Source organism: Erythrolamprus reginae, chromosome 1 (assembly GCF_031021105.1).
Source record: "Erythrolamprus reginae isolate rEryReg1 chromosome 1, rEryReg1.hap1, whole genome shotgun sequence".
In the NCBI taxonomy this organism is placed as follows: Eukaryota; Metazoa; Chordata; class Lepidosauria; order Squamata; family Dipsadidae; genus Erythrolamprus; species Erythrolamprus reginae.
The window spans coordinates 341,313,649-341,341,221 of NC_091950.1; the positions used below are offsets into that span (position 1 = coordinate 341,313,649).

General features: G+C 38.1%; 1 protein-coding gene and 1 long non-coding RNA gene across 3 annotated transcripts; one reads left to right on the top strand and one right to left on the bottom strand.

The window, feature by feature from the left end:
* Positions 1-1,149: 1,149 nt before the first annotated feature.
* LOC139157379 (uncharacterized) lies at positions 1,150-7,224 on the bottom strand. 2 transcript variants are annotated; one of them, XR_011557470.1, is made up of 2 exons: positions 7,141-7,224; positions 1,150-4,034 (listed from the first exon to the last, which is right to left on the bottom strand). It is a non-coding gene; the product is annotated as an uncharacterized lncRNA (long non-coding RNA). The 2 variants fall into 2 exon arrangements; XR_011557471.1 differs by lacking the exon at positions 7,141-7,224 and adding an exon at positions 5,050-5,288.
* EFCAB2 (EF-hand calcium binding domain 2) lies at positions 7,064-24,832 on the top strand. The gene is made up of 7 exons (XM_070734074.1): positions 7,064-7,305; positions 12,639-12,723; positions 17,186-17,258; positions 20,532-20,611; positions 21,589-21,631; positions 21,716-21,782; positions 23,946-24,832. Exons 1-7 carry the CDS (start codon positions 7,272-7,274, stop codon positions 24,059-24,061), a joined length of 498 nt encoding a protein of 165 aa, XP_070590175.1. The 5' UTR covers positions 7,064-7,271; the 3' UTR covers positions 24,062-24,832.
* The last annotated feature ends 2,741 nt before the right edge of the window (positions 24,833-27,573 follow it).

Genomic DNA, 27,573 nt, shown 5'->3' on the forward strand with positions numbered 1-27,573 from the left:
GCCATCTCATTTAAGATCAAAGGTGGCAATTTTTCATGGACTAAAGAATCCAAAACCCAGAGCCACTTCTTCTTGTCAGGGTTCAACATCAGCCCGTTGCTTCTCATACAGCCCTTAACAGCCTACAAGCACTGCAAGAGGGAGGACCATGGCATTGCTTGGCTCACTATGGGCCGAGACATACAACTGAATGTCATCAGTATACTAATATTTAAGACATCCATGAAGGTGGATGATCTCAGCCAATGCTTTCATGTACTGTAGATGTTAAAACAGAAGTGAGTCCCAAAAGTGATTTTTTAGGAGGCAACTAGACTTTCTTATAAACCTCTAAATGCTTCAACAACCCTCTAAAAGGATACAAATGGCTAGATGTCTGCAGGAATCTAAATTCTTCCATTCCCCATCATTCAGTCAGAGCCAAAGAAGCTTCTTGGATGAGAAGCGAAATGTCTTCAAAGAAAAAACAAGAAAGTCCAATTGCCCCGTGAAAAAGTACCTTTGGGACAACCATGACCTGGATGCAGTGGTGGGTTGCTACTGGTTCTCCCTGGATCAGGCAAATTGGCAATGGCGGTGGCAGGAGGCTCCACCCATCTGCCTGGATGTCTCTGTGCATGCACAGAAGCTTCTGTGCATGTGCAGAAGCATCATGCATGCCCACATATGCTCCCAATAGCAAACTGGTAATTGAAACCCACTACTGCCTGGATGGCTGAGAATTTCTATAGACTTTCAGAAGAGAGTACTGAATCCTGCAGAACCCTGTCAAGCAGTGGACAAGGACTGGACCTCGTATCAAAACTGAGAGCAGCCACAGAGGAAGAAAATGAACCAGGACAACACAGAGCCTCCCACTCCCACACCCAAAGGCACTCCAGAAGGACATAATGATTGATGGTATCAAAGGCCGCTGAGAGCAAAGATGGATGCCATAACCTCCCCCCTTCCCCCGAGTTCATCAAAAAATATGATTAATGCCATTTCCATCCCATATCTAGGCCTGAGCTCTTACTGGAAAGGATAATTCATTTTACCCAGAAAACTCTGGAACAATAGATGAATTATGGTCTGCTTAGTTCTTGCTTTATTTTTTTTACACTCAAATGGGTAAACTACAAGGGAAGCCCTAAAAGTAATGTACAGTACTACATTTTTTTCTTCAACAATTATTTATTGAACACAATGAAATTTACACAAAAGAAAGAATGTTGTTTCTCCTACACTCCCTATTTTTACTCATAATCTTCATCCTGTTTTATGGCCTTCCTCCAGCGAGACACAAGGCGTGTATGCCCTCTGGGTACCACTCCTTGTTCTGGTCACAAAGCCATTTCTGCACTGTGCAAATCATCTCTTTGTCATCCTCAGCTGTGCCCAGCGACTAACCATACTTCTGTCAACTGCAGATTCTCCATAAAGTGGTGCACACAAAGGTTTGTGAATGTTCCCAACAGTTTCTTTCTCCACAGTGAGAAATTCAATGTTGACACATTGCTTGTAACATACATCACTTACAGATGCCATTTCGAAACACTGCTGCAGCTACTCTATCTGTCTGAAGAAATGGAAAATTTACACATGCACTCCTGACAAATATAAATAATATATTGTATATCTAAAATTTTGCATTCGTACCATTACTGTAGGCTGAGAAAAAAAATGTGGTGCATTACTTTCTGGGCGATCCTTGTATGTGGTTGATCAAACTGATAACTCAGTAATCAATGAAGACTCACTGTGGTTTCCCATACATTTGTTCAAAAGAAGCCTTGCTGGTATTAAGCTGCTTTTGGTTTACTACTGTTCCAGAACAGCACATAGAACAAATAGTTATGCTTTAGTCTAGTGATGGCAAACCTATGGCACGGGTGCCACAGTTGGACATGGAACCATAGCTGCTGGTATGCGAGCCGTTGCCCTAGCTCAGCTCCAACATGCATGTGTATGCCGACCAGCTAATTTTTGCCTCGCACAGAGGCTCTGGGAAGGCTTTTCTGGCCTACAGAGGGCCTCCAGAGGGTGGGGGGAAGCAGTTTTCACCCTCCCCAGGCAATGAATTATGGGTGTGGGCACTCACATATGCACAATAGCACATACCTATGCTCTTTTGGCACCCGAGGAAAAAAAGGTTCACCATCACTGCTTTAGTCTGTTTCCTGATGCACACATTTTCAATAAACTCTTTCCTCACTCCATTGATTTCATTGTGTCTAAGTAAATCCCCCTGGAATTACATGAATTTAATAAGAGAGCAGAGTTAGACTTGGCTATCATATGTCTAGGAATGATATTTTTCATAGTCCTATTTCTCAAATTGCAAGGAAGTTTTTTTGCCTGAATATTCCTGTTTACCAATTTTTCCTGAAGAAATTCTCATTTTCAACCCACAAAACAGGATTTGCTTTACATTATGGTATGTGTCCCATTTACAAAAACTGTTTAAAATATGCCCCTTTTGTTTGATCCTCAAGACACATATTGCATCAAAGTGGTTTATTTTTTTTTTTAAATGCCTCTCAGAAATGTGTGGCTTGGTTTTTAAATGTAATGCAAGGGTTCCCTCCTGTTTGCAACTATTACCATGTGGCTTAAAGAAGAAGATATTTATCACCTGTTTGCCTCAAATCTTGTAACTTGTTGCTTGTATCCTAAGATTTTCATTAATATTGATTGTTTCTTCGTTGCTTATTTGACCCTTATGACAATCATTAAGTGTTGTACCACATTTCTTGACAAATCTATATTTTCTTTTATGTACGCTGAGAGCATATGCACCAAGACAAATGTGAAGTGCTTACTAAAATAGGAGCTTGCTGGGCAAGAGATGCCAGATGGAAAGGACTAAACCTTGATTTGGTAAGCCTTATAAATGTCAATAGCGCATGCTTTCCTGTAGGAAACTTTTTACTGATGTAACTCCTTTTAAAATCATGACTTTTTAAAAAAAGAATGAACGCCCCCAAGATAAATCTGTCTTCTGTTTTGACATGCCATATTGTTTAATCTACAGTTGGGGTACGTTTTGGTATGGTGCCAAACCATTAACTTGTTTAATCATAGTTTATTGAGTATACCACAATTGGTTGAGACATTAAGCTGTGAAACACTCTTTTATAAAACAGCTGTCTTCATAAATCATATCCTTTGTGTTTTATTGTGAAGGGATTATGAGTTTTAGGCCTGAAAATTATTTTAAATACACCGTTGCATTTGGCTTGCACAGAGGCTCTGAGAGGGCATTTTTGGCTTCGAGAGAGCCTTTGGGTGGATTGGGGAAGGCATTTTTACCCTCCTCTGGCTCCATGGAAGCCTTTGGAGCCTGGGAAGGGTGAAACATGAGCCTACTGGGCCCACCAGAAGTTGGGAAACAGGCTGTTTCCAGCCTCCAGAGGGTCTCCGGGGAACAGGAGAAGCTATTTCTGGCCTCCCCAGGCATTGAATTATAGATGTGGGCATTCGCACATGCACGACAGCACGCACGTTCTCTTTCGGCACCCGAGGAAAAAAAGGTTCATCATCACTGGCCTATAACATGCCTATACACATGGACTTTACTAGATAGAGTACACAGAAGGAAGATTGTTACAAGATACTGGTACAAAAAGGTGGTAGACATCAGTTATAATGATATGGATATGCCCAGGAACTTACTGTGGAACTGTATGATAGACTGCTCATGGGCAAGTCCCAAATTTAACTAAAGAGGGAGAAAGGTAACCAGTTTTCATGATACGATCTTGAGCATATATCCACATTTGTCAAACAGAACATCAGGAGTTGTTTTTAATTCCTTTAATTCAAGGGCAAGTTTCTCTTACCTTTTCCTACCAGTATGCTGCGTGCGCATTGCAACATTTTGTGCATGGAGGCACTTGCTATGCTCAGTCACATGCATGTCTCTTTGCTTATATATATATATACACACACACACTGGAGTCGTCGTGCCAAAATTGCACAATCGGTAGGGCACTGCCAGAGCGAGGCACCAGCAGGAACCCACCTCTGACCTCATTGATAGGGAATCTGAGGAACTGTGGAAGGAAATCATAAAATTGTTAAGAATAAATGTGAAAAAAGGCATCCAGAGATCAAGAAACAGAAAAAGGAAAATTGAATGTCAGAACAAAATGATGGAAATTGTTCAAAAGAAATGGCAAAGATCTAAGGAATGAATTTAACATAGAATTTCAGATAGCTGATAGAAGAGACAGCAAGGAATATTACATATGTAAAAGCAATAAAGGTGAAAACACATGAAAAAGCAAGGCAAGTCTTCCAAATAACTGCAACTTGTTGGAAGTTTGAACCTCAAATAGCTGTACTAAATGAAGAAATACTTGATTTCAATATGAGTAAACAAAGATGGGAGTGTTATACTGAAATTCTTGACAATATAGATATTGTTATCCAAGATACCTTAGAACAGTGGTCCCCAATATTTCTAGCTCCAGCAGTAGCAATGGCAGTGAAGTTGGGGGATGCTATCTATCTATCTATCTATCTATCTATCTATCTATCTATCTATCTATCTATCTATCTATCTATCTATCTATCTATCTATCTATCTATTAGATTTGTATGCCACCCCTCTCTGTAGAGGGGCGGCTAACAACAATAAGAAAACAACATATAACAAATATAATATTTAAAATGACTAAAAACCCTTATAAAAAACCAAACATACACACAAATATACCATGCATAAATTGTATAGGCCTGGGGGGAATGAATATCTCAATTCCCCCATGCCTGACAACAGAGGTGGGTTTTAAGGAGCTTACGAAAGGCGAGGGTGGGGGCAAAGACTGATCTCTGGGGGGAGCTGATTCCAGAGGGTCGGGGCCGCCACAGAGATGGCTCTTCCCCTGGGTCCCGCCAAATGACATTGTTTAGTTGACGGGACCCGGAGAAGGCCAACTCTGTGGGACCTAACTGGTCGCTGGGATTCGTGCGGCAGAAGGCGGTCCCGTAGATATTCTGGTCCGATGCCATGAAGGGCTTTAATCTACCTCTCACACATGTGCAAATGAAGCTTCAAATGCTCACCTGCCACTTGTACAGCCTGGGTCCCAACAGCCATGTGGGGGAATTTACTGGAGAAAGGAATTATGCTTAGAAGAGTTAGTAGTAAAAGGAAACCAGGCTGCCAAAGAACACAATAGCTGGACACTATCAAAGTGGAGAGACCCGGCTCACAGAATTGTCAAGAGTTGGACCCAGCTGAATGGATAATATTATGCTCAGTTTTACCTATTATATAGCAATTAGTATAATATATTGTAGAACTAATAGAGAAGTATGCTTTCACTAATAGGAAATATTGCAAGAAACATCCTTAAGACCCAACTAACAAAATATGAAAATGATTATTTTCCTCCTTAACTAAATGGAAAAATTGCAATTCTCAGCTCTCAGTCTCATTTATTCAAGAATTTAGAAAATCCTGTCCCTTAATTTTTAATATCTCTTTAGCTTCTAGATCTGATTTTTGCATCTGAACTTCAGGCTGATGAACTTCATTCGATCCTTGAAAAAAATGAAAATCTATCCACTGTTGTATGAATGGATGACAGTTCTTTCCTTATAACTGCTCCATGTCTGCAAAATACTGCATTAATAAGGAAACCTGATAAATTGAAAAGAATAGTGAAATCAGTGAAAGTGTGATGGCAACAAATCGAAAGAAATAAGAAAAAAAAATGACAACAGATTGGAAAGGCAACTGGAAAGTATGATAACAGTGGAGGAAAAGATTCAAGGGGCAGTATTTGTTTGTTTGTTTGATTGATTTTTTTAAATACAGCCCTTCTCCTTAGACTCAGGGCGGCTTACATAGTCTTTCAGAGAAATGGAAAGATGGTGATACAATGAATAGAGGTAGTGATCCAGAAAGAAAATATTGGTGAATGTATAGTGCAAATGGAGTATTAAAGATCTGATGTGGCCTCAGTATAGAGCCAAAGCCCCCACCCTCCTCGCCTTTTGTAAGCTCCTTAAAACCCACCTCTGTCTTCAGGCATGGGGGAATTGAGATACAGGTATTCCTTTCCCCCTAGGCCTATGCAATTTATGCATGGTATGTTTGTGTGTATGTTTGGTTTTTAATAATGGTTTTTTAATTATTTTAAATATTAGATTTGTCATATGCTGTTTTATTATTGTTGTTAGCCGCCCCGAGTCTACAGAGAGGGGCGGCATACAAATCAATCAAACAAACAAACAAACAAACAAACAAACAAACAAACAAACAAACAAATTGGGTGTGCCCCCTTACCTGACAATTATGGTATAATAAAATGCATAAATGGAGATGATGATACTAGATAAGTCTGTGTAAGAAGTGTCTACAGAAGGTATATTAGGCTAGATCTCCATAGTGTATTTCAATGCATTGATTTTTATGATTGCTTGGATAGGTTTTGAGAATATATCCAGGTATCAAAAAGACCAAAGGAAAATTAATTTCAGAAAATGAGATTTTCAGATGGAAAATAATGAAGATAATGACAAATAAATAAAGCCTAGCAAGGCACATATTAGAAGGGAAATAGCATTCTTTATAGGGGATTCTTCAAGGTTGACTGTATTGATTGTTTAGTAAATATATTTGAAAGAGAAGGGATACTTTGTCATAGAAACTTTTAGGAAGATAATTTAGTAACTTCATGTTAATTCCATGAACAAAACAAACTAGAAAAATGCAGGATGAAAATGCCTAAAGTTTGCAATTCTCAGAACAGTAGACTGGTAACATCTACCAGCTGATCACGATTACTTTCCACATATACAAGTATTCAAAGTCTTGGCATTATCTCAGCCTGGGTAGAATCAAGACAAAATTTTTGCATTACAAAATACTCTTTGTATACACCATCTGGTAAAATCAACATGGTTAAAAGCAATCCAATTTTTAGTTGGAACAATAATAAATAGAGAGAAGTTAGTTCTTTTGTGTTCAGATAATAAGATTACCATTGAAACAGAGCAGAGAGAATAGAAAAAGGCTACAGCCATATAAAAAAAGAGAAGTTTCTTATTGACTGTTGTTATTGAGATTAACGGCTCATCTTTAAACACACTGGGAACAAGTTTGCCGCTGACAAAAAAAATCCCCCAACAGCGCTCGGGGCGCTTTACCTGCAATCAAACTGCGCCTCCCCTTGAAGGTCCGGAGAGAAGCAGGGTCGTCGTCGGGAAAGTTGAGAGAAACTCTAGCTGGGAGCCGGCCTGTGTCGAACGTCTCCATGGCGACCGCTTAAGAGACAGCCATGGCGACGGAGGAGCGTGAAGCAAACGCTGCGGGTAAGGACGGGGGATTAGAGAGGAGCTCCAAAATTTCCTCTCTAATTTGTACCTCCAGCCCGCTATCTCGTACACTTTTTAAAATAAAAAAGCCTTTTTAAAAAAAAAATGTAGGAGAGTTAGGTTACATCTTCTTCCTGGCCAACCGCCTCAATCTTCAAGTTAATTTAATGTTCAGTAGGACTCCCTAGTCTCCCTGCACAGTCCCGGTTTCCCCCCCCCCCTTCTTTCGTCACACGAATCTTCGGGCCATGCTGCTTGCTCTATCCCTTGCGGGGCTAGAAATAAAATTCTGAGTTTTAAAACGCCTTTTTTTTTTAAATTATCAACGACAACACAGAATTCTGGCAATGCGTGCCTTCTTCCAACTTCGTTCCTATTTTTAAAAGCATAATTCCCTCAACACTGTCAAACTTTTTACTTTTTACTAAGTCTGCACTTCTAGTTCTATTAGTTTTTTCTCATCATTCCTATCACCCACTTCCTCCCACTGTATGACTGTACCTTGTTGCTGGTATCCTTAAGATTTTTATTAATATTGATTGTTTCTTCATTGCTTATTTGACCCCTATGACAATCATTAAGTGTTGTACCATATGATTCTTGACAAATCTTTATTTTCTTTTATGTACACTGAGAGCATATGCACCAAGACAAATTCCTTGTGTGTCCAATCACACTTGGCCAATAAAGAATTCTATTCTATTCTATTCTATTCTATTCTAATTATTCTATTGATGTTAGATTATTTGGTTTGCTTACTTTGAGAACTAGAGAGTGCTGCCCTCAAGATAGTCTGGAGGAACTACTTTATTAATTCAGCCTAACATGGATACATAAAATATGACATTAAACCACCCACCCACTCCCAATTTAACATCTAGATTGTTATTTTAAAAAATCATGTGTGATTCAAAATCACTCATCGTTAAAGAATCAGAAGCTGGTCTTGTTACTGGGACTTTGTTCTGTAAATTATACTGAGTCAAAAAGCCTGTATTTTAGTTAAAATGTAGACTGTAGATATTTTATGCTTCCGTGTGTCGTGAAAACAACGAAATGTGGTATTTTAGTGAAACATTTATGATGGGTGGGCTTGTTTTGCAAACATAGGCAGTGCTTTAACATTCTTAGGGTGACCTATAAGATAAATATAGCAGGAGTATATTTTCTCCCAAATCCAAACAAATTGGATAAAGTGATAAAATTCAAAACGTGCAATTACAGTACTTAAAACGTATCAGAAAAGAAAGATTTAACAGGTTTATTCAGAAATGCAACGTTTAAGTATACAAATCCAGGCATGTCTTTAAAATGTTATGATTATGACTATAGTATTTATAAATTAAGATAAGAATTTGTTTACAATGTATAGCTTTGTTGAAATTTTTAGAAAATGTATAGATCTTAAAGACGTTTTTCAAATGTTTGCCACTGGCCAGTGACTTCATATCCATCCTAAATATTCATTATAAAGAGTAGCAATACATAAAATACATTTGTTTAAATGAACAGGATAAGTCCATATCTGTATACTTTATATGTATTATAAAGAAAAAAAAATATTTTTGAGGAGAAATATCGTGATTGTACTGGACAATGCAGAGAACTTCTATAACTTATCAATTTATGCAAAGGATATCCTGTTTTTTAATTGAGCACCACTAATAGAAAGATACATGACATAAAAGAAATTAAATGCTGAGAGTAATTTTAAAATTGTAATTATAGCACTTTATTCTTTCCCTCATTAAACAATAGAGTACATGTATCTTGATTCTTCCCCACTTTTGCATTTTCTTGTGGATGACCGCCAGTTTAACAATGTCCTTGCTAAAATGAAGCGTAAACAAGACATGATTTTCAGAGACATGATTTTCTCTGCTGAAGGCCATAGTTTAAAGTACAGATAGTCCTCATCATACAACAATTTATTTAGAATGATTTAAAATTACAATGGCACTGAAAAAAGTGACTTACAGTATGACCATTTTTCATAGTTACAACCTTTGTAGCATTCCCCAAGATTGTGTCATCAAAATTCAGATGCTTGGCAATTGATTTGTGCTTATGACCATTGGTGTATCCCAAGATCATTTGATTATCTTTTGCAGCCTTTTACAAGCAAAGTCAATGGGGAAACCCCATTCACTTAACTAAATCACTAAGCTATCAGCTACAGTGATTCACTTAACAACTGTGGCAAGAAAGGTTCTAAAATGGGGCAAAACTCACTTAACAAATGTCTCACTTAACAACAGAAATTTTGGGTTCAATTTTCATAAGACAAGGACTACCTGTAAACCCGCTGGATACTATGCTCCTGTTACAATAGCCCAATATTGTACCTGTATAAACACCACATTATACAGTGGTACGTCTACTTAAGAACGCCTCTACTTAAAAACTTTTCTAGATAAGGTCTTCTAGGCTTAGGACAGCTATTATTCTTCCCTACTCTTAAAACGAATTGCGACTTCTCCCACGGCTTCTTCTCCTCATCTGCGCTCCCAGCCAGGGGGCTGCGAGAGAGGGTTTTCTCCGCGGGCTTCGGGAATGCCCGCCCCGCCCCTCTCGCAGCCCCTTCGCTGGGAGCGCTTTCGTCCCGGACCTTTCAGCAAGGGGGCTACAGTAGAGGCAGGGCAGGCGTTCCCGAAGCGCTCAGAGAAAGCGCTCTCGCAGCCCCCTCGCTGACAGAGAGAGAGGGGGGGAGAGAAAGTAAGTGAGAAAGAGAGAGAGAGCGAAAGGGGTGGAGAGAGAGATAGCAAGAGAGAGAAGAGAAAGAAAGAAAGAGAGATAGAAAGAAAGAGTGAGAGAGAAAGAAAGCAATAGAGAGAGAGAGAGAAAGAGTGGGAGAGAGAAAGAGAGAGAAATGACTCTTGATTTAAAGCATATGGTAAAAAGCACCCAAATAATAACAGAGAAAACCCCCCCAGACATTTGTGTGTGTGTGTGTGTATGCGTGTGTGTGAACTCTTGAACCATTTTCAATAGCTCACCTGTTATTGGAAATGGTTCAAGAGTTCACACACACACACATACACACACACACACACACACAAGGGGGGAGGAGACAGGGATGGAAAAAGAGAAGATAGTAATAATAGTAATAGATTTTGGTTTTGTTTTATTATTAATTTCTTTTAATAAAAAAGAAGGGAATTTATTTATTTATTTATTTATTTATTCATTCATTTATTTATTTATTTATTTATTTATTTATTTATTTGTTTATACTTCTATGCCGCCCAGTCCCGAAGGGACTGCCGCTCAGACACTATACTTTTCCGCCCACACCGAAAAAAAATTAGAGGGAACATTGGTCAGGCCTGACCTACATTACTGTGTTTTGTTTTGTTTTTTGGTGTAGCTAAGAATATTTTTGTTACTGTAATATCAACAGTATAAAACAATGATGGAGTAAGGTTCCTTGCATTCACTATTGGTCAACTGGTGGGATCACTAATTGATTGATAGTAGTCTCAATATTTCAAAGTCAGCAGAAAAATAAAGATAAGCACAAATTAGGCTTCTGTTTGTTTGTGAAGAATTAGGGAGCAACAATATTGTAGAACAGCTTACTGTTGTATAGGAAATCTCACTACAGTGTTCCCTCAATTTCCACGCGGGATGCGTTCCGAGACCGCCCGCGAAAGTCGAATTTCCGCGAAGTAGAGATGCAGAAGTAAATACACCATTTTTGGCTATGGACAGTATCCCAAGCCATCCCTTAACACTTTAAACCCCTAAATTACCATTTCACATTCCCTTAACAACCATTTACTCACCATTATTACTGGTACTCACCATTGAATAAGGCACTTAGTGATCCTGATATTTATAAACATAATTATTTATTACCAATAATTATTTTTTTTGTTATTTATTTGCAAAAATTATTAGTTTGTCGATGACGTATGATGTCATCAGATGGGAAAAACCGTGGTATAGGAAAAATACTGCAAAGTATTTTTTAATTAATATTTTTTGCAAAACCGTGGTATAGGCTATTCGCGAAGTTCGAACCCACGAAAATCGAGGGAATACTGTATTCACAATGCTGTTGTAAACCTATCCCCTCCTGATTTGCACTACATTTGTTCATATTCAATATTAATCTGATATGCAACGTGGGTTCCAGACAGGTGAGCTGTATTCTAGAATTGGTCTAACAAATGTTTTGAATGCAAAAACACATAAACACAGGCATTTATTTTTATTTATAGTTTGTGTTGGAAGGAACCCTATGGATCTTCTAGTCCAACCTCTTGCTGGTGCAGGAGACCCTATGCCATCCCAGACATATGGCAGTCCAATTGTTTCCTTTTTTGGGTAAACAACTTTTTGTAGAACATCACAAATAAGTGAGTGACGGCAAAAAGTTAAAAAAATAGTATAGCAAAAAAGAGATAACATAATTGATAAGAAGGAAATAAAACATTCAGAACGCATCCTCTCCAGCAGCTAACATCTTTTATGTACACTGAGAGCACATGCACTAAGGACAAATTCCTTGGGTGTCCAATCACACTTGGCCAATAAAGAATTCTATTCTATTCATAAGCAGGGATCAACACCAGATTAACAATAAAACAGAAAACAATGTCCTAATCAAAGAACTACCAGCAATACTGGGGGAGCAAGCTACTGTATATAAACAGGGAACAAACCACTATTTATACATACTGGTGATGTTACCTAGCTGGGTAATGAAATATCTGGAAACAAACAACCAAGCCCAGAGAGCACCTGGGTTCCATAGTTCAACCCTGAGTAGCCTATGTTCTCTTCTATTGGAATTTAGGTATTCTGCCAACAATGATTATCAGCCTTCAAGAGTATATACATATTTAACTTACATTCCCAATCCATACACCTGTAGCATCACAACAACTGTTCCTTTATCCATAAACATCTTAAATAATCAGAGAGACATCACACATTATCATGTTCCTTGCTTAATGCCAAACTGTTCTCAGATCATTCAGTTTATTCTGGTACTTCCTCTATTTCCATTGAAGGGTGCTTTTACTGTATTCAGCATATGATTAATGCAATGTCAAATTTAATCCTAGCGCACCAAGATTGAGGGATGACATTTACATCCAGAATTGATGAAAAAGAGAAAATTGGGACAATGACAGACTGACAGTGAAAATAGAATGAAGGCAATCGATTACGTCCCATTTATTTATTCCCCTATATTATGCCTAACAACAAAGCTAACTCTGTAAAGGTCAAAATGTTTGCTATGTTGCTTCCAATGAACACTTTACTGCTAATTTTGACAAAAAGTATACTATATGATTGATTTTTAATTCCTTGCTTTATAGAAGCTGCAATAGCAGAAATCCAAAAGAAGATTACCGAAGCCTTTGAAGTGTTTGACCATGAGTGTAATAAAACTGTGGATGTCAGGTTTGGAAAATTTAATCTGTTGAGAATTAATAGCCCTAGTGATAAAGCAATGTGGGTTAATGAAGACAATTAGTGTATTTCAAAGAGAAATGTGCAACATTTTGATTGGTTTTAGATTAAGTTAGCTCCAATGTAATTGGCTGTCTGTGTTTCAAAGAGGAAACTTCCCAGAAATCAGGAATCTCAGAATGGTTTGGCTGAATTGGGGGGTGGGGTCTATTTTTCTTTGCTGCCAGTTCGCTCCTTGAGGCGCCACAAGGGTGTGCAGATACGTATGTGCAGTACTAAACACTCAGCTTCTGTGCATGCGCAGAAGCAAAAAACCAAGATGGCAGTGAGAGATCCAGTTCGGGTTCATGGCAGGCCTGGGTCACTGCTGCTTCTAGTGACCAGGCCACCAAGTTACTAGCGGTTCTATAGAACTGGTCCAAACTGGCAGGATCCCACCTCTGGGTTGAATGCAGAAGAGAAGTTAATGTTACGCACAAATCAGAGATTGGGAAACATCATATAAAAGGCAAATGGAGATGGGAGGGAAGTTCTGTTCTCTTTGTTATGGGGGGAAAGTTTGAAGTGCCAAAGCCCACTGCAACAATATAGCCAAGAAGGCTTCAAGAGTTGTAAACCTAATCCTACATAGCTTCTGCTCTGGCAATCTCACACTACTTACCAGAGCTTACAATACTTTTGCCAGACCCATCCTCGAATACAGCTCATCTGTTTGGAACCCATATCGCATCTCAGACATTAACACCCTTGAAAATGTCCAAAGATACTTCACCAGAAGAGCCCTTCACTCCTCCATTCGAAATAGAATACCCTATGAGACTATACTTTCAATCCTGGGCCTAGAAAGTTTAGAACTAAGACGCCTTAAACAAGATCTAAGTATTGCCCACAAGATCATATGCTGCAACGTCCTGCCTGTCGGCGACTACTTCAACTTCAACCACAACAACACAAGAGCACACAACAGATTTAAACTTAATATTAACCGCTCCAAACTTGACTGAATATGACTTCAGTAACCGAGTTGTCGAAGCGTGGAATTCATTACCGGACTCCATAGTGTCATCCCCAAACCCCCAACACTTTACCCTTAGATTATCTATGGTTGACCTATCCAGATTCCTAAGAGGTCAGTAAGGGGCGAGTACAAGTGCACTAGAGTGCCTTCCGTCCCCTGTCCTATTGCTCTCCTATATCTCCTATATCTTTCTTCTATTCCTATATCTCTTCTATTCTTTCATTGATATGTTCTATTACTATACCTTTTTTTCTATTATTTGTTAGATATATTTTACTATGAGTATCTTCTCTATAACCTTCATCATGTATTTTACTATGTGTATATAGATATATACCCGCTAAAACCCTCATTGTGTATTGGACAAAATAAATAAAATAAATAAAAACTTGTAAAATTTGGTTTTGACAAAGATTAACAGAGGATAGGTTCTAGTTTGGTTTGCTTACTATACAGGTAAAACTAAAAAAATGATAATATTGTACAAACATTCATTTATTTCAGTAATGCAACTTAAAGGGTGAAATTTAATATATGAGAGATACTCATAACATACAAGGCAAGATAGTTCAAGCCATGATTTGTCATAATTGTGGTAATTATTGGATACAGCTCATGAAAACCCCAAATCCACCATCTCAGAAAATTAGAGTATTACATGCAATCAATAGAGCCAGATTGTACTTAGAACAACATCTGATTTCTGAAAAGTATAAGCATGCATGTGTACTCAGTACTTCGTTTAGGCCCCTTTTGCAGCAATTACTGCCTCAATGTATTATATGTTGAAAACCTCCCCAAGTCCCCAGAGAGAGGCGTCATATAAATCCAATAAATAAATATATTAATTAATTAATGTGGTGTGGCATGGAAGCAATCAGTCTGTGGCATTGCTGAGGTATTATGGAGGACCCTGGACTTAATGAAGCAGAGTGGACCAACATCAGCAGATGATATGACTCTCCAAATCAACACAGATTGTGGAAACTTCACACTGGACCTCAAGTATCTTGCTGTGTGTGCCTCTCCATGCTTCCTCCATACTTTGGGTCCTTGGGTTCCAAATGAAATGCAAAAGTTTCAAGAGTCTGTGTTGATTTAGGAGCAATGTCATCTGCTAGTGTTGGTCCAGGATCAATGCAGCCGTCTACCAGGAGATTTTGGAGCACTTCATGCTTCCAACCGCATACAAGCTTTATGGGGATGGTGATTTAAATTTTCCAGTAGGACCTGGCATCTGCCCACACTGCCAAAAGCATCAAAATGTGGTTCAGTGAGCATGGGATTATTGTCCTTGTTTGGCCAGCAAACTCACCTGACCTGAACCCCATAGAGAAAGATGAGAGACATGAGACTGAGCAATGCAGAAAAGCTGAAGGCCACTATTGAAGCATCCTGGTCTGACTGCTGATTCGCTAGACTGTCTGGCAGCTCCCTATAAAAGGCTGGCTGTCAGACAAGGTCTTTGTTGGGTTGTAAATAGTTGCCAGATAAAGAGCCTTTGTTTTGAAACCACTTCTATCTGCCTCTTCCATTCACCCTAACACTCCAGATGAACATACTATTACAGTGATGAGATAAAACTAGAGTAGGCCAGGTAGTCTAAATGCATTTAGAAAATGAATAAACTTTAGGACATTCTCATAATTTGTCATGACAGGAATTTAAATCTAATACTACAGAACTATATTTCAATTAAATAGAATCTCATGTGAGATATGATCACCAATTATTTTAATACTTACAATACAGAGACTGATCTGGTTCACAATTCAAATGTTTATTTCAGAGAGAGAAACACTTTTGCAAAGGCAGCCTGCAAGTCTCTTCCCAAGTTGGATTGAGTACAAGGAAAGCAAAGCACATCTTACAATCCATACATTTTATACCTTCTATACAATACACGCCATCCCCAAGAGGCCCTCTCCACATCTCTTTATTCTCCTAAGTAATTTCTTAAATCATTCTATACTCTAAGACAGTGTTTTTCAACCAGTGTGCCGCGGCACACTAGTGTGCCGTGAGACATGGTCAGGTGTGCCGCGAAGCTCAGAGAGAGAAAGAAAGCAAGAGAGAGAGAGAAAAAGAACAAGAAAGAGAGAGAAAGCAAGAGAGAGAGAAAAAGAACAAGAGAAAGAAAGCAAGAGAGAAAGAAAGAGAGGGAGGGAAGGAGAGAGAGAGAAAGACATAGGAGGGAGGGAGGGAGAAAGAGCAAAAAAGAGAGGAAGGAAGGAAGAGAAAGAAAGAGGGATGGAGAGAGAAAGAAGGAAGGCAGAGAAAGAGGGAGGGAGAGAGAAATAGAGTGAAAGGGAGGAAGAGAGAGAATTTTTTTGTCCAAACTTTTTTAGCCCCCACCCTCCCCCCGCTCAATGTGCCCCAGAGTTTCGTAAATGTAAAAAATGTGCCGCGGCTCAAAAAAGGTTGAAAATCACTGCTCTAAGAGGTCAACATGACATTATTCCCCCACTCACCCCCGGAGGAATAGATATCTTATCTGGTCTGCTTGTAGCTTCATCCTGAGCAGATATTCTTATCTAACTTAATTGTAGCCTGACCTTGGGTGTATTCCTGTGGCCTGGCCTTGGCTGTGTTTCTGTTCTCCAAGAGGAATTGTCACAAGTCATGTTATGTTGTTTTACTGAATATATACTGGGTTAGTTCATAAAAGAAAAGAGTATTATGGCTTATGCTTATTGAATATAATGCTTGTTAGTACATTAACTACTTTTTATTAAAAAAGTAACTCATCATTATTTTCCTTCATTCAGTTTGTTTGTAAACATGAATTAAGGAAACTATTTCATTAATTTATGCTTTCACTATTACAGTATATATTCATTAATTCATGCTTTTGTTATTATATATATATATTTGCTATATTTACAGCAGCACAAAGCTTACAACTTCAGCCTGATGATGGTGAATGTGATTTCACTGAAACGTCGCATAGACATGCAAAATATTACACGGGGCAAAACCCGAACTCAGAACCATCTACATACATACATACATACATACATACATACATACATACATACATACATACATATATATATATATATAATCACAATTATATATTGGAATGTTTGTTTGGTCACTAAGCCCTTAAAGATCCATCACATGCTTTTGCTCAGGTCCAGTGAATTAACTGTATTTGGAGGTAGAAAGAATAATTGACACTTCTTTGTTAGCACTGGTATATCTGAAAAACAATGCAATTTTTATACGTTTTACTAAATCTAGACTACTTCACTAAAGATCTGGAATTCACTAAGGGCATGGTAACTATATCCCCTCTATCTATTGCTTCAATGGTTATGAATTTATGAACTAGGCATATTTGATGGGGAGGCAATTGAATTAAAAAATAAAATAAATCAGAATTTGAGATTTGCATTACTTGTATATTTAATAACAGATATTCTCCTTTTTCAGAGAGATTGGCACTATCATTCGATCATTAGGCTGTTGTCCCAATGAGGCGGATCTCCATGATATGCTTGCAGAGGTAGTGTTTCATCATTTTAAAGTGTGGCAGCCAAAACCCGGTAATTTTTTACTGGAATTGCTCCGGTTGCACATGCACGACACATGCACGCCTGGCGACAATGGAGCGAGGCTACGCACTCTTTTTCTGCCGTCGGAGCAGCATTTCCAACTGTTCCGTCTCCTGTCCATCACTGTTTGTCCCCATATGCAGGTTAGACCTTGACTTACAACAGTTCATTTAGTGACAATTCAAAGTGAATGGTCTGAAAAATCTGGCTTATTGGCGTTTTTCAGTTACGATCTTTGCAGCATCCCCAAAGTCAGGTGATCAAAATTCAGATGTTTGGTAACTGGTTCATATTTATGACTGTTGCTGTGTCTCAAGGTCATATGATCCCCTTTTGTGACCTTCTGACCAGGCAAGGCGGTGGGGAAGCCAGATTCACAAAGGTGTCACTAATTTAACAACTGCAGTAATTCACTTAACAATTGTGACAAGAAATGTCATAAAATGGGGCAACGGTCACTTAACAAATTTCTCACTTAGCAACCTAAATTTTGGGCTCAATTGTAGTTGTAAGTTGAGGACTACCTATATAGAAACATAGAAACATAGAAGTCTGATGGCAGAAAAAGACCTCATGGTCCATCTAGGCTGCCCTTATACTATTTTCTGTATTTTAACTTAGGATGGATATATGTTTATCCCAGGCATGTTTAAATTCAGTTACTGTGGATTTATCTACCACGTCTGCTGGAAGTTTGTTCCAAGGATCTACTACTCTTTCAGTAAAATAATATTTTCTCATGTTGCTTTTGATCTTTCCCCCAAGTAACTTCAGATTGTGTTCCCTTGTTCTTGTGTTCACTTTCCTATTAAAAACACTTCCCTCCTGAACCTTATTTAACCCTTTAATATATTTAAATGTTTCGATCATGTCCCCCCTTTTCCTTCTGTCCTCCAAAGTCCAGACTATACAGATTGAGTTCATTAAGTCTTTCCTGATACGTTTTATGCTTAAGACCTTCCACCATTCTTGTAGCCCGTCTTTGGACCCGTTCAATTTTGTCAATATCTTTTTGTAGGTGAGGTCTCCAGAACTGAACACAGTATTCCAAATGTGGAATATATTCCAAATATAGCACTTCATTAATAAATGTTATTCTAAATATCATAGTATTTTTGTTTGTGTTTTGCTTTTCTTTGATGGAGAAATATTTTGCATAAAAATAATTTTACCACTAGAGGACAATATTGCATAAATGTACTCTTACAACATTCTTTAGAAACATAGAAACATAGAAGTCTGACGGCAGAAAAAGACCCCATGGTCCATCTAGTCTGCCCTTATACTATTTTCTGTATTTTATCTTAGGATGGATATATGTTTATCCCAGGCATGTTTAAATTCAGTTACTGTGGATTTATCTACCACGTCTGCTGGAAGTTTGTTCCAAGGATCTACTACTCTTTCAGTAAAATAATATTTTCTCATGTTGCTTTTGATCTTTCCCCCAACTAATCTCAGATTGTGTCCCCTTGTTCTTGTGTTCACTTTCCTATTAAAAACACTTCCTTCCTGGACCTTATTTAACCCTTTAATATATTTAAATGTTTCGATCATGTCCCCCCTTTTCCTTCTGTCCTCCAGACTATACAGATTGAGTTCATTAAGTCTTTCCTGATACGTTTTATACTTAAGACCTTCCACCATTCTTGTAGCCCGTCTTTGGACCCGTTCAATTTTGTCAATATCTTTTTGTAGGTGAGGTCTCCAGAACTGAACACAGTATTCCAAATGTGGTCTCACCAGCATTCTATATAGCGGGATCATAATCTCCCTCTTCCTGCTTGTTATACCTCTAGCTATGCAGCCAAGCATCCTACTTGCTTTCCCTACTGCCTGACTGCACTGTTCACCCATTTTGAGACTGTCAGAAATCACTACGCCTAAATCCTTTTCTTTTGAAGTATTTGCTAACACAGAACTGCCAATACAATAGTCAGATTGAGGATTCCTTTTCCCCAAGTGCATTATTTTACATTTGGAAACATTAAACTGCAGTTTCCATTGCTTTGACCATTTATCTAGTAAAGCTAAATCATTTACCATATTGCCGACGCCTCCAGGAATATCAACCCTATTGCACACTTTAGAGTCATCGGCAAATAGGCAAACTTATCCAAACTTATCCTTATTTCTCTTATCCATGTATGGCTGTAACAATAAAGTAGGTGACTAGAAGATCCTAAAACCATTTTATTTTTTAAAACCCTGCTCATTTTTAATCGGGAGAAGCTAGCTTTGCTGCTTGGCTATTTTTCTACCTTTCAGCCCTTTCAGAGGAAGAAACTAAATGTACTAGATAGTGATATTTTTCAACCAGTTTACAAAACATTCTTTTCTTCCTCCCACCCTTTAGTTGGCCATCAGTACTGCTGATTTGCAAATTGCCTATCATACTCCCAAATCATGAGTCCTTATGAGACCATTTGAGACTTAACCTTTACTTTATCTGCTTCCATTATCTATCTCATTGCATAGCAACAGAGCAAATCTCTGTATTTAAATTTCTATTCACAACCTTTTAAAAACAAATTCAACTTTTGTTTTTAAAGGGAGAGGCCAAGAATGAATGTAGAGTTGACGGAAATGTAAGGTAGTGTACCTTTTTGCAGTGGTTCTGCAGTATAACAATAGAAGTGATACAGAGAGATAATGAAGCCTAAGGGTAATTTTTTGATGGAGGTTGCAAATCTGTAATAATACATATCAGAGTACATTTAGTAGCTAGAAATATATGTTCTTTAAATCCATGTGTTACATTCTGCATATTGAATTTGTGCATGAAAAGAACATAGTCATGTTTAATTGATTAATGAGGAAAAAGAAGGATGAGGTCTGATTTGGCAAATGTTTTTTTTCTGTTAGGTTACATGGAAGGTATCACTCAATATTAGGTAATGGATGATTCTTAGCATTCTTAGCACTCTATAGAACAAGGTTACTATTTTTTTATTTTATATATTATAGTCTAATTTCAGATGGTGTAATTCAGTGATGGGCTACCAAAAATTTTACTACCACAGTGTGGGCATGGCTTATGGATTTTGTTTCAACATCTTTCAGTGCAAATTGGGTGTTTTGGAGTGGAGCTCCAAATTTTGCTACCGGAACTGCATTCCTGACCGTTCCCGTAGGAGCCCATCACTGGTGTAATTTCAGATTAGTTTCTGGTTCATTTTCCAATAAATCATCATCATTTATGATATGCTTCTTTTAAAAATTAGGTAGAGGAAGAAGAACCAACTGGGTTTATTCGTTTGGAAAAATTTCTTCCTATGATGACTAGAGTGTTAATGGAAAGAAGGTAACAAACAGAAAGAGGTATTTCAGTTTGGGAAACTTGGTTAGGTATATATAGAGAGATTTTTATTTTACACATATCCAATTTAAAGAACAAACTTCTCTGTGATAAACAAATTAAAAATATTTTTGGCAACCATGAAATGGGTTTGAATTTATTACGGTGTCAGTACTGCTCAGTTGGCTGTAGCTTTGTTCAAAATATTTGGCAATCCTTTCAGGCAGGAGAGAAATCTGTGGTCTTCCATATATTTCTAAACCATTAACAGCAATACTGTACCACCAGTGAAGGGCTACCAAAACTTTTACTACCACAATGTGGGCGTGGCTTATGCAGGATACCCTGCATTTTCTTTCAACATCTTTCAGTGCAAATTGGGTGCTCTGGGGTAGAGCTCCATTTTCACTACCCCACTTTGTCGTTGTAGTCCCCCTTTGTGTCTGGGCAGTAATCCACCCCTGAATACCACCCAATATTCTCAGTAATGCAGATACTGAGAGTTATCCTTCAATAACCTCAGGAGGTCATAGATCATCTATTGCAGAGGCTACCTGATGTGTTAGATACGGCAAATAGTTTCTTCATTTTTCTAAAGTGTCTTGTCAGATTACCACAAGATTCACAATATTTATTTTCTAAAGTAGGCATTTATTGAAATTGTTCTTATGGATTATTTGGAGATTTTAGTTTTATTTAGTTTTATTTTTTGTTTTATTCTTTTTTTATGGTGAATATTTTACTTTGCTCAGGTAAATCTCACATAGACTACCAATTAGGTAAACTGTCAATAATTGATCTAGATTGCAGTAGGATAGAAATCAAATAAGTAAAACTGATTCCACAAACAAATTTGCCAGCTTTTAAAGTTTTAAGCTTTAAAATTTATGGCAAAAAGAGTTGGAAGGCTGTTTCAAAGTAACAGTCAAATCTTAGATACACATGTATTATCAATAACTATTTTATTAACCATATTATTTCAGATATCGACCAATTGCAGAAGATGTTCTTTTACGTGCTTTTGAGGTTTGTATCATTCCATATATGGGAAAATTTCTTAAACTTCAAGGCAATAAGAATAAAATTTACATTCAGTGTCCAATTTTATAGGTTTTGGATCAGAATAAATCTGGACATCTTACTAAAGATGATTTGGTAAAGTATATGACTGAAGAAGGTAAAATGTTAGCAAAGTATTTATTAAAATTAATTTTATTTGCATAGGAATAAAATAGTTCTATTCTGCATGTGAATTTGAGTGTATCTGTATGACACAATACAGGTAGTCCTCAACATACAACTGTAATGGAGCCTACCCATCACAGATATATGTCATAATGGCTTTAAAAACCAATTGTATGACATTTTTTCTGGCAGTTGTTTTGTGGAAAATTTGCTTTACAACGGCCACCATGGTTGTTAAGCGAATCTGCAGTTATTAACAAACCAAGGGTTCACCATGGGCAGTTTTGCTGAAAACAGGAAGTGCCATTTTCAGCAAAACTTTCGTAAAACACAGTTGCTGCCAACATCCTGATGTTCTGTCATGTAACCCTGGAGGAGGGCTGTTGGAACTTTGAACCAGGTGATAAATCCCCCTTTTCAGGTGGTTTGGAACTTCAAACACTTGCTAAGTCACCTTAGATGAGGATTAACTGTATGAAAATATACTTAACAGCCATAGGCCTTAGAATGGAAGGAAAACAACCTGGAGGTTGAATACAATACTGTTATGCTGGGCTTCTCATTAATAGCCCCCAGTGAGAGAGGAATGCAAAATCAAACACACACACGCTGGCCAGAAGAAATAAAAGTAGTTTATCTGAAATAGTGTTAAAAGCACACACCTTTAAGCAGAGTCAAATTTCTCTCACCCAGATAACAGTCCTGGAATGCGGTCAAAAGCAGGAACAAAAGAGAACAATTAAGGCAGCTGTGATTCCTCACAACTCCCCCTTCTTTGAGTCCACAAGAGTTAACTGCGAATTGTCCAAAGAGTCAACAGAAATTCTGGAATAGTCCAAACCTTGGCAATGATCCTTCTCCAAACGAATAAATGCCCACATGCGCACTCCCCAACGCCCGTAATTTATCATCAACCCCATTAATTAATTGCCTCAACAACAGGTGTTCTCCCTTATCTCCGACGATACCTGTGCAGTTGGTCCCTTCTAGCCATGAACCTGCGCATTCGGGCATCTATCCACCGATCCCCCTTTGAGTCTGATGACTCACTAATGCGGTCATTAACTAATGGGCTGGCTGCACCCATCTCTCCATCTGATTCTGCTTCCCCACCGTCTGACCTTGGCAATGAATCTTCACTATCAGAAGCTGCTGGCAATAATACATTTCTCTGTGACCCTGAGAATTCCCCTAAACCAACATCCAAATTCCCTGTTGCAGGAGCTGGCCCCGAGCCAACCACAACAAATATTATCCACAATCTTGTGGAAGAACATGGAATTCTACAAATGTACCCATCTCTATCTGAAGAATAAAATCCAACCTCATAAAATAATGCTAATGTCTTTTCATTATCAATCCAGAGGCATACTCAGTAAATTCCACATTGATTCAAATTTGTGTGCCTTACAAAAGAAAATTGAATTAATATAAAAAAAGAAAATCATAAATGTCAATGCATTTCAACTTGTATAAAGTCATTGAGCTTAGAAGAATAATTACAACCACATGATATATAAAAAAAGAAAAAGGAAAATATATACATAAAAATGTGAAATCACAGCTGCCAGTTCAGTGATTGGTGTTGGCCTTCATTTTCATCAGGTTCTAGGACAGGATTCCCAAAGTTGGCAACTTTGATACTTGTGGACTTCAACTGCCTATGCTGGCTGGAGAATTCTGGGATTTGAAGTTCACAAGACTTAAAGTTGCTAAGTTTGAAGACCTCTAATCTAATGTCATAATGTATTGGTGTAGTACAGTGATGGCGAACTTATGGCACGGGTGCCACAGGTGGCACACAGAGCCATATATTCTGGCAAGCGAGCTGTTGCCTAGCTCATTTCCAACATGCATGTATGTTTTGGCCAGCTGATTTTTGGCTCGCACAGAGGCTCTGGGAGGGCGTTTTTGGCTTCCAGAGAGCCTCATGGGGGAGAGCATTTACCCTCTGCTGGCTCCAGGGAAGCCTTTGGAACCTGGGGAGGGCGAAACGCAAACCCACTGGGTGCATCAGAAGTTGGGAAGCAAGCCATTTCCGGCCTCCAGAAATGTTTATGTTTACTGCTTTTGAAATAGTTTGAAAATACAATAATTTAAAAGGTTTATGTAGTAAGAAACAGTACAGCCAATTATTATTATTTTTTGGCTGCAGGTGAGCCTTTTACACAGGAAGAAATGGAGGAAATGCTTTCAGCAGCAGTTGATCCAGAAACAAATACTGTTCGCTACAAGGACTATATTTCAATGATGGTTGTGGATGAAAACTAAGGATGTTGTTTAATTTGTTGGTCTGAATTTACAGTTTTTACATTAACTTCACTGTAGTTACTGTATTTGCTGTTGGATACAAGCATAATAATAATGACACTGAAATTTATGAAAATTTTATTGTTTATTTTGTAAAAGATAAACATTCCTAAATATCTTAAAATGTCATTCTGATGACTGAAAATAATAGAATTCAAAATTTGGAAATAAAATACTAATTGGCCAATCTTTATGACAATTCTCAGGAAAGTTGCATTGAATTTAATAGGGTTATTAGAAAAATGTGCAAAAAAGTGTTCAATATTGCAATCTAAGGCTGAAATAATAGACTTACTGAAGAATAGGCTCTGTTGAATATGCTTTAGAAAAATAAGCGTAACTTATTTTCAAGAAAGAAAGCATAGGATTATAATGTATACTGCATAGGATAATGTAATTATAGTACTGAACAAAAACAATTTAAAATTGGTGAAATAACTCAAACAAAACTAGGAAAAATAGAAGTTACAAATGTAGTAAAAACAAAGAAATGCTACAGTTGTGCTAAATTTAGAACAAACCTCTCAAAACATTAAGTGTTGATGTTCAGGCTTTATTAAAGAATGGTTAATAAGAAAATTCAAACCTCATTTTATGTTAAAAATTGATATTTAAAGTGAGGAGAGTAGAGGTGCTTCTACTCTCGAAAAAAGTTTCTGGAACTAAAAGCAGATGTCTTCACCTGAGCACAACTTTCCCCATTGTTTCAATAAAAGGAATTTGTTGACTTTCAGCTATGTTGAGATGTCTTTGTTATTCATGTGCTCACTTGAGGGGAGTCTTTTCCATTGAATTTATTCACCTGATTTAATTGTGTTTATCTTGAAGATATTTTCAAAGGTTTCAAACATTTTTGTTGATATCCTTTAATATTTACCTAGGAATCTAGGGGCTCAATTCTTTTTTTAAACTTTTGCACAGATGAACACATACAAACTTGCAACTAAATATCTTCCAGAAGTTAACAAACTCTAAAGTAAGTTATTTGATATAATAAGGATTGTATATGATCGCGTACACATATAATTAAAGAGAAAAGGATAGAGCAAATGACATAGGGTATGATATTAAATCAGCTAATGTTAAAAATAATGAAGGAATTTTTGACATACAGTGGAACCCCGACATAAGAGCTGCTCGACTTAAGAGCTACTCGAGATAAGAGCTGGGAGAGGAGAGACATTTTTTTATTTTATTTTATTTATTACTTGGATTTGTATGCCGCCCCTCTCCGCGATACGAGCCGAGAAGAGCCAGGCTGGCTTACTTTCCTTCCTTCCCGCGCTGATGCAGAGCCACTCGAACAAAGCGTCGCGCCCCTCTGATGCTTTCGGCGGCTTCCGAAGCGACGCTGGGCTCTTTTGCCGCCAAAAGCGTCAGGGGGGCGTGACGCTTTGATCGAGTGGCTCTGCATCAGCGCGGGAAGGAAGGAAAGTAAGCCAGTCCGGCTCTTCTCGGCTCGTATCCCGGCACTTGGTGAGTGGAGAGGCGGTCGCCTCCCCTGCCGCCCCACTCTGGGGGTCCTTGGCTTCTGCTGGGGGTGGGGGGATCCGAACGCTGTTTTGAATTTCACATTCCGAGTGGCCCAAACGCCAAAGGCGAACTTCCGCACCTCAGGAGTTAGATCGCAAACGGCGCGGCTGTTTTAAAACATCGCTGCCGGCCTGGGGGGGGAGAGGGAAAGGGGGGAGAGGGGGGAGAGAAAGAGAGAGGGAGAGAGAGAAAGAGAGAGGGAAAGGGGGGGAGAGGGGGGAGAGAAAGAGAGAGGGATAGAGAGAGAGAGAGAGGGAGAGATGCTCAGTGAGCCTTTCTTTGAAGTTGCCTTTCTTTCTTTCTTCTTTCTTTCTTTCTTTCTTTCTTTCTTTCTCTCTCTCTTTCTTTTTCTCTCTTGCTCTCTTGCTCTTTCATTCTTTTTTCTTTCTCTTTCTTTCTTTCTCTTTCTTTCTTTCTTTCTTTCTTTCTCTTGCTTTCTCTCCTTCCTTCCTTCCCTCCTTCCATTTCTTTCATTCTCCCTCTCTATTTTTATTTCTCTTTCATTTTCTTTCTTTCTCTCTTGCTTGCTTTCTTTCTTGCTCTTTTTCTTTCTCTCTTTTACCTTCCCTTCCTCTATTTCTTGCTTTCCTTTTCCTTCCTCCCTTCTTTCCTCCCTCTACAGGATTGGGTGGCAGTGAAGTTACTCTCCCCTTTCATAAGTTTCCTTGCTTCCTTCCTCTGTTCCTGTCCCTTCACCCTTTCTTTCTTCCTTTCTTTCTTTCTTCCTTCCTTCCTTTCTTTCCTTCCTTCCTTCCTTCCTTTCCTCCCTCCATTTCTTGCTTTCCTTTTCCTTCCTCCCTTCTTTCCTCCCTCTACAGGATTGGGTGGCAGTGAAGTTGAATAAATAACTACAGTTTAATGAATAAAAATAAAAGTTTGCCATGTTGATTGTTTTGGGTAAAAAGAGGAAGGGAAGGAAAGCTCTCAGCTTATCATCTTATTAATAAGTAAAGTTACATTTATTCTTGCAATGTCTTTTTGCATAATTTAGACTAACTTTGTGAGTTTTTTGAGGGCTGGAACCAATTAAAATTATTTACATTAATTCCTATGGGGAAAAGTCGTTCGAGATAAGAGCTGCTCGACTTAAGAGCGCAGGTCCGGAACGAATTAAACTCGTATCTCGAGGTACCACTGTACTGTATTTTTTGAGTATAAGGTGTATCTTTTTCCTCCCTAAAAGAGGCTGAAAAGCCTTAACTAGGTGCTAAGGATCTTCCAGGCTCCCTCCGAAGAAGGTTTTTTCCTGCCCAAAGCATTTGCAGAGTTGCTTTCATTCCAATGTCCTCTGAAATGAATACCTGATGGATACCTGGTATATTGATCCCCCCTTTCCATTTTCCTCCCCCAAAATTAAGGTGCATCTTATGCTCCTGTGCGTCTTATAGTCCTGTGCGTCTTATAGTCCTGTGCATCTTAGACTCCGAAAAATAAAGTATTTAGAAAGTTTTTCTTTCTTTGCGAGTATCTCTTATCATTCAGCATATCAACCAATAACCAGCTATCATGCATTTTCTTTTTCCTTTATTATCAACGTTAGTTGATAGTTTGTTTGATCTCTTGGGCCTGAATGAACTCATAGTCTTCTCATTGTTCCTATTATCCATCTTCTTCCACTTATGACTGTATGACTGTAACTTGTTACTTGTAGCCTTATGTTTCATATTAATATTGTTTCATATTGATATTGTTTCCTGATTGCTTATTTGTACCTATGGCAATCATTAAGTGTTGTACTTTATGATTCTTAATGAATGTATCTTGTCTTTTTGTGTACACTGAGAGCATATGCACCAAGACAAATTCCAAGTGCCCAATCCCACTTGGCCAATAAAGAATTCTATTCTATTTCATCCCATCCCATCCCCATCCCCATTCTATTCTTTCATGGAACTTAATACTATTTGTTAAATTTCTGTTGGTGAAAACTCTTAAGAAAA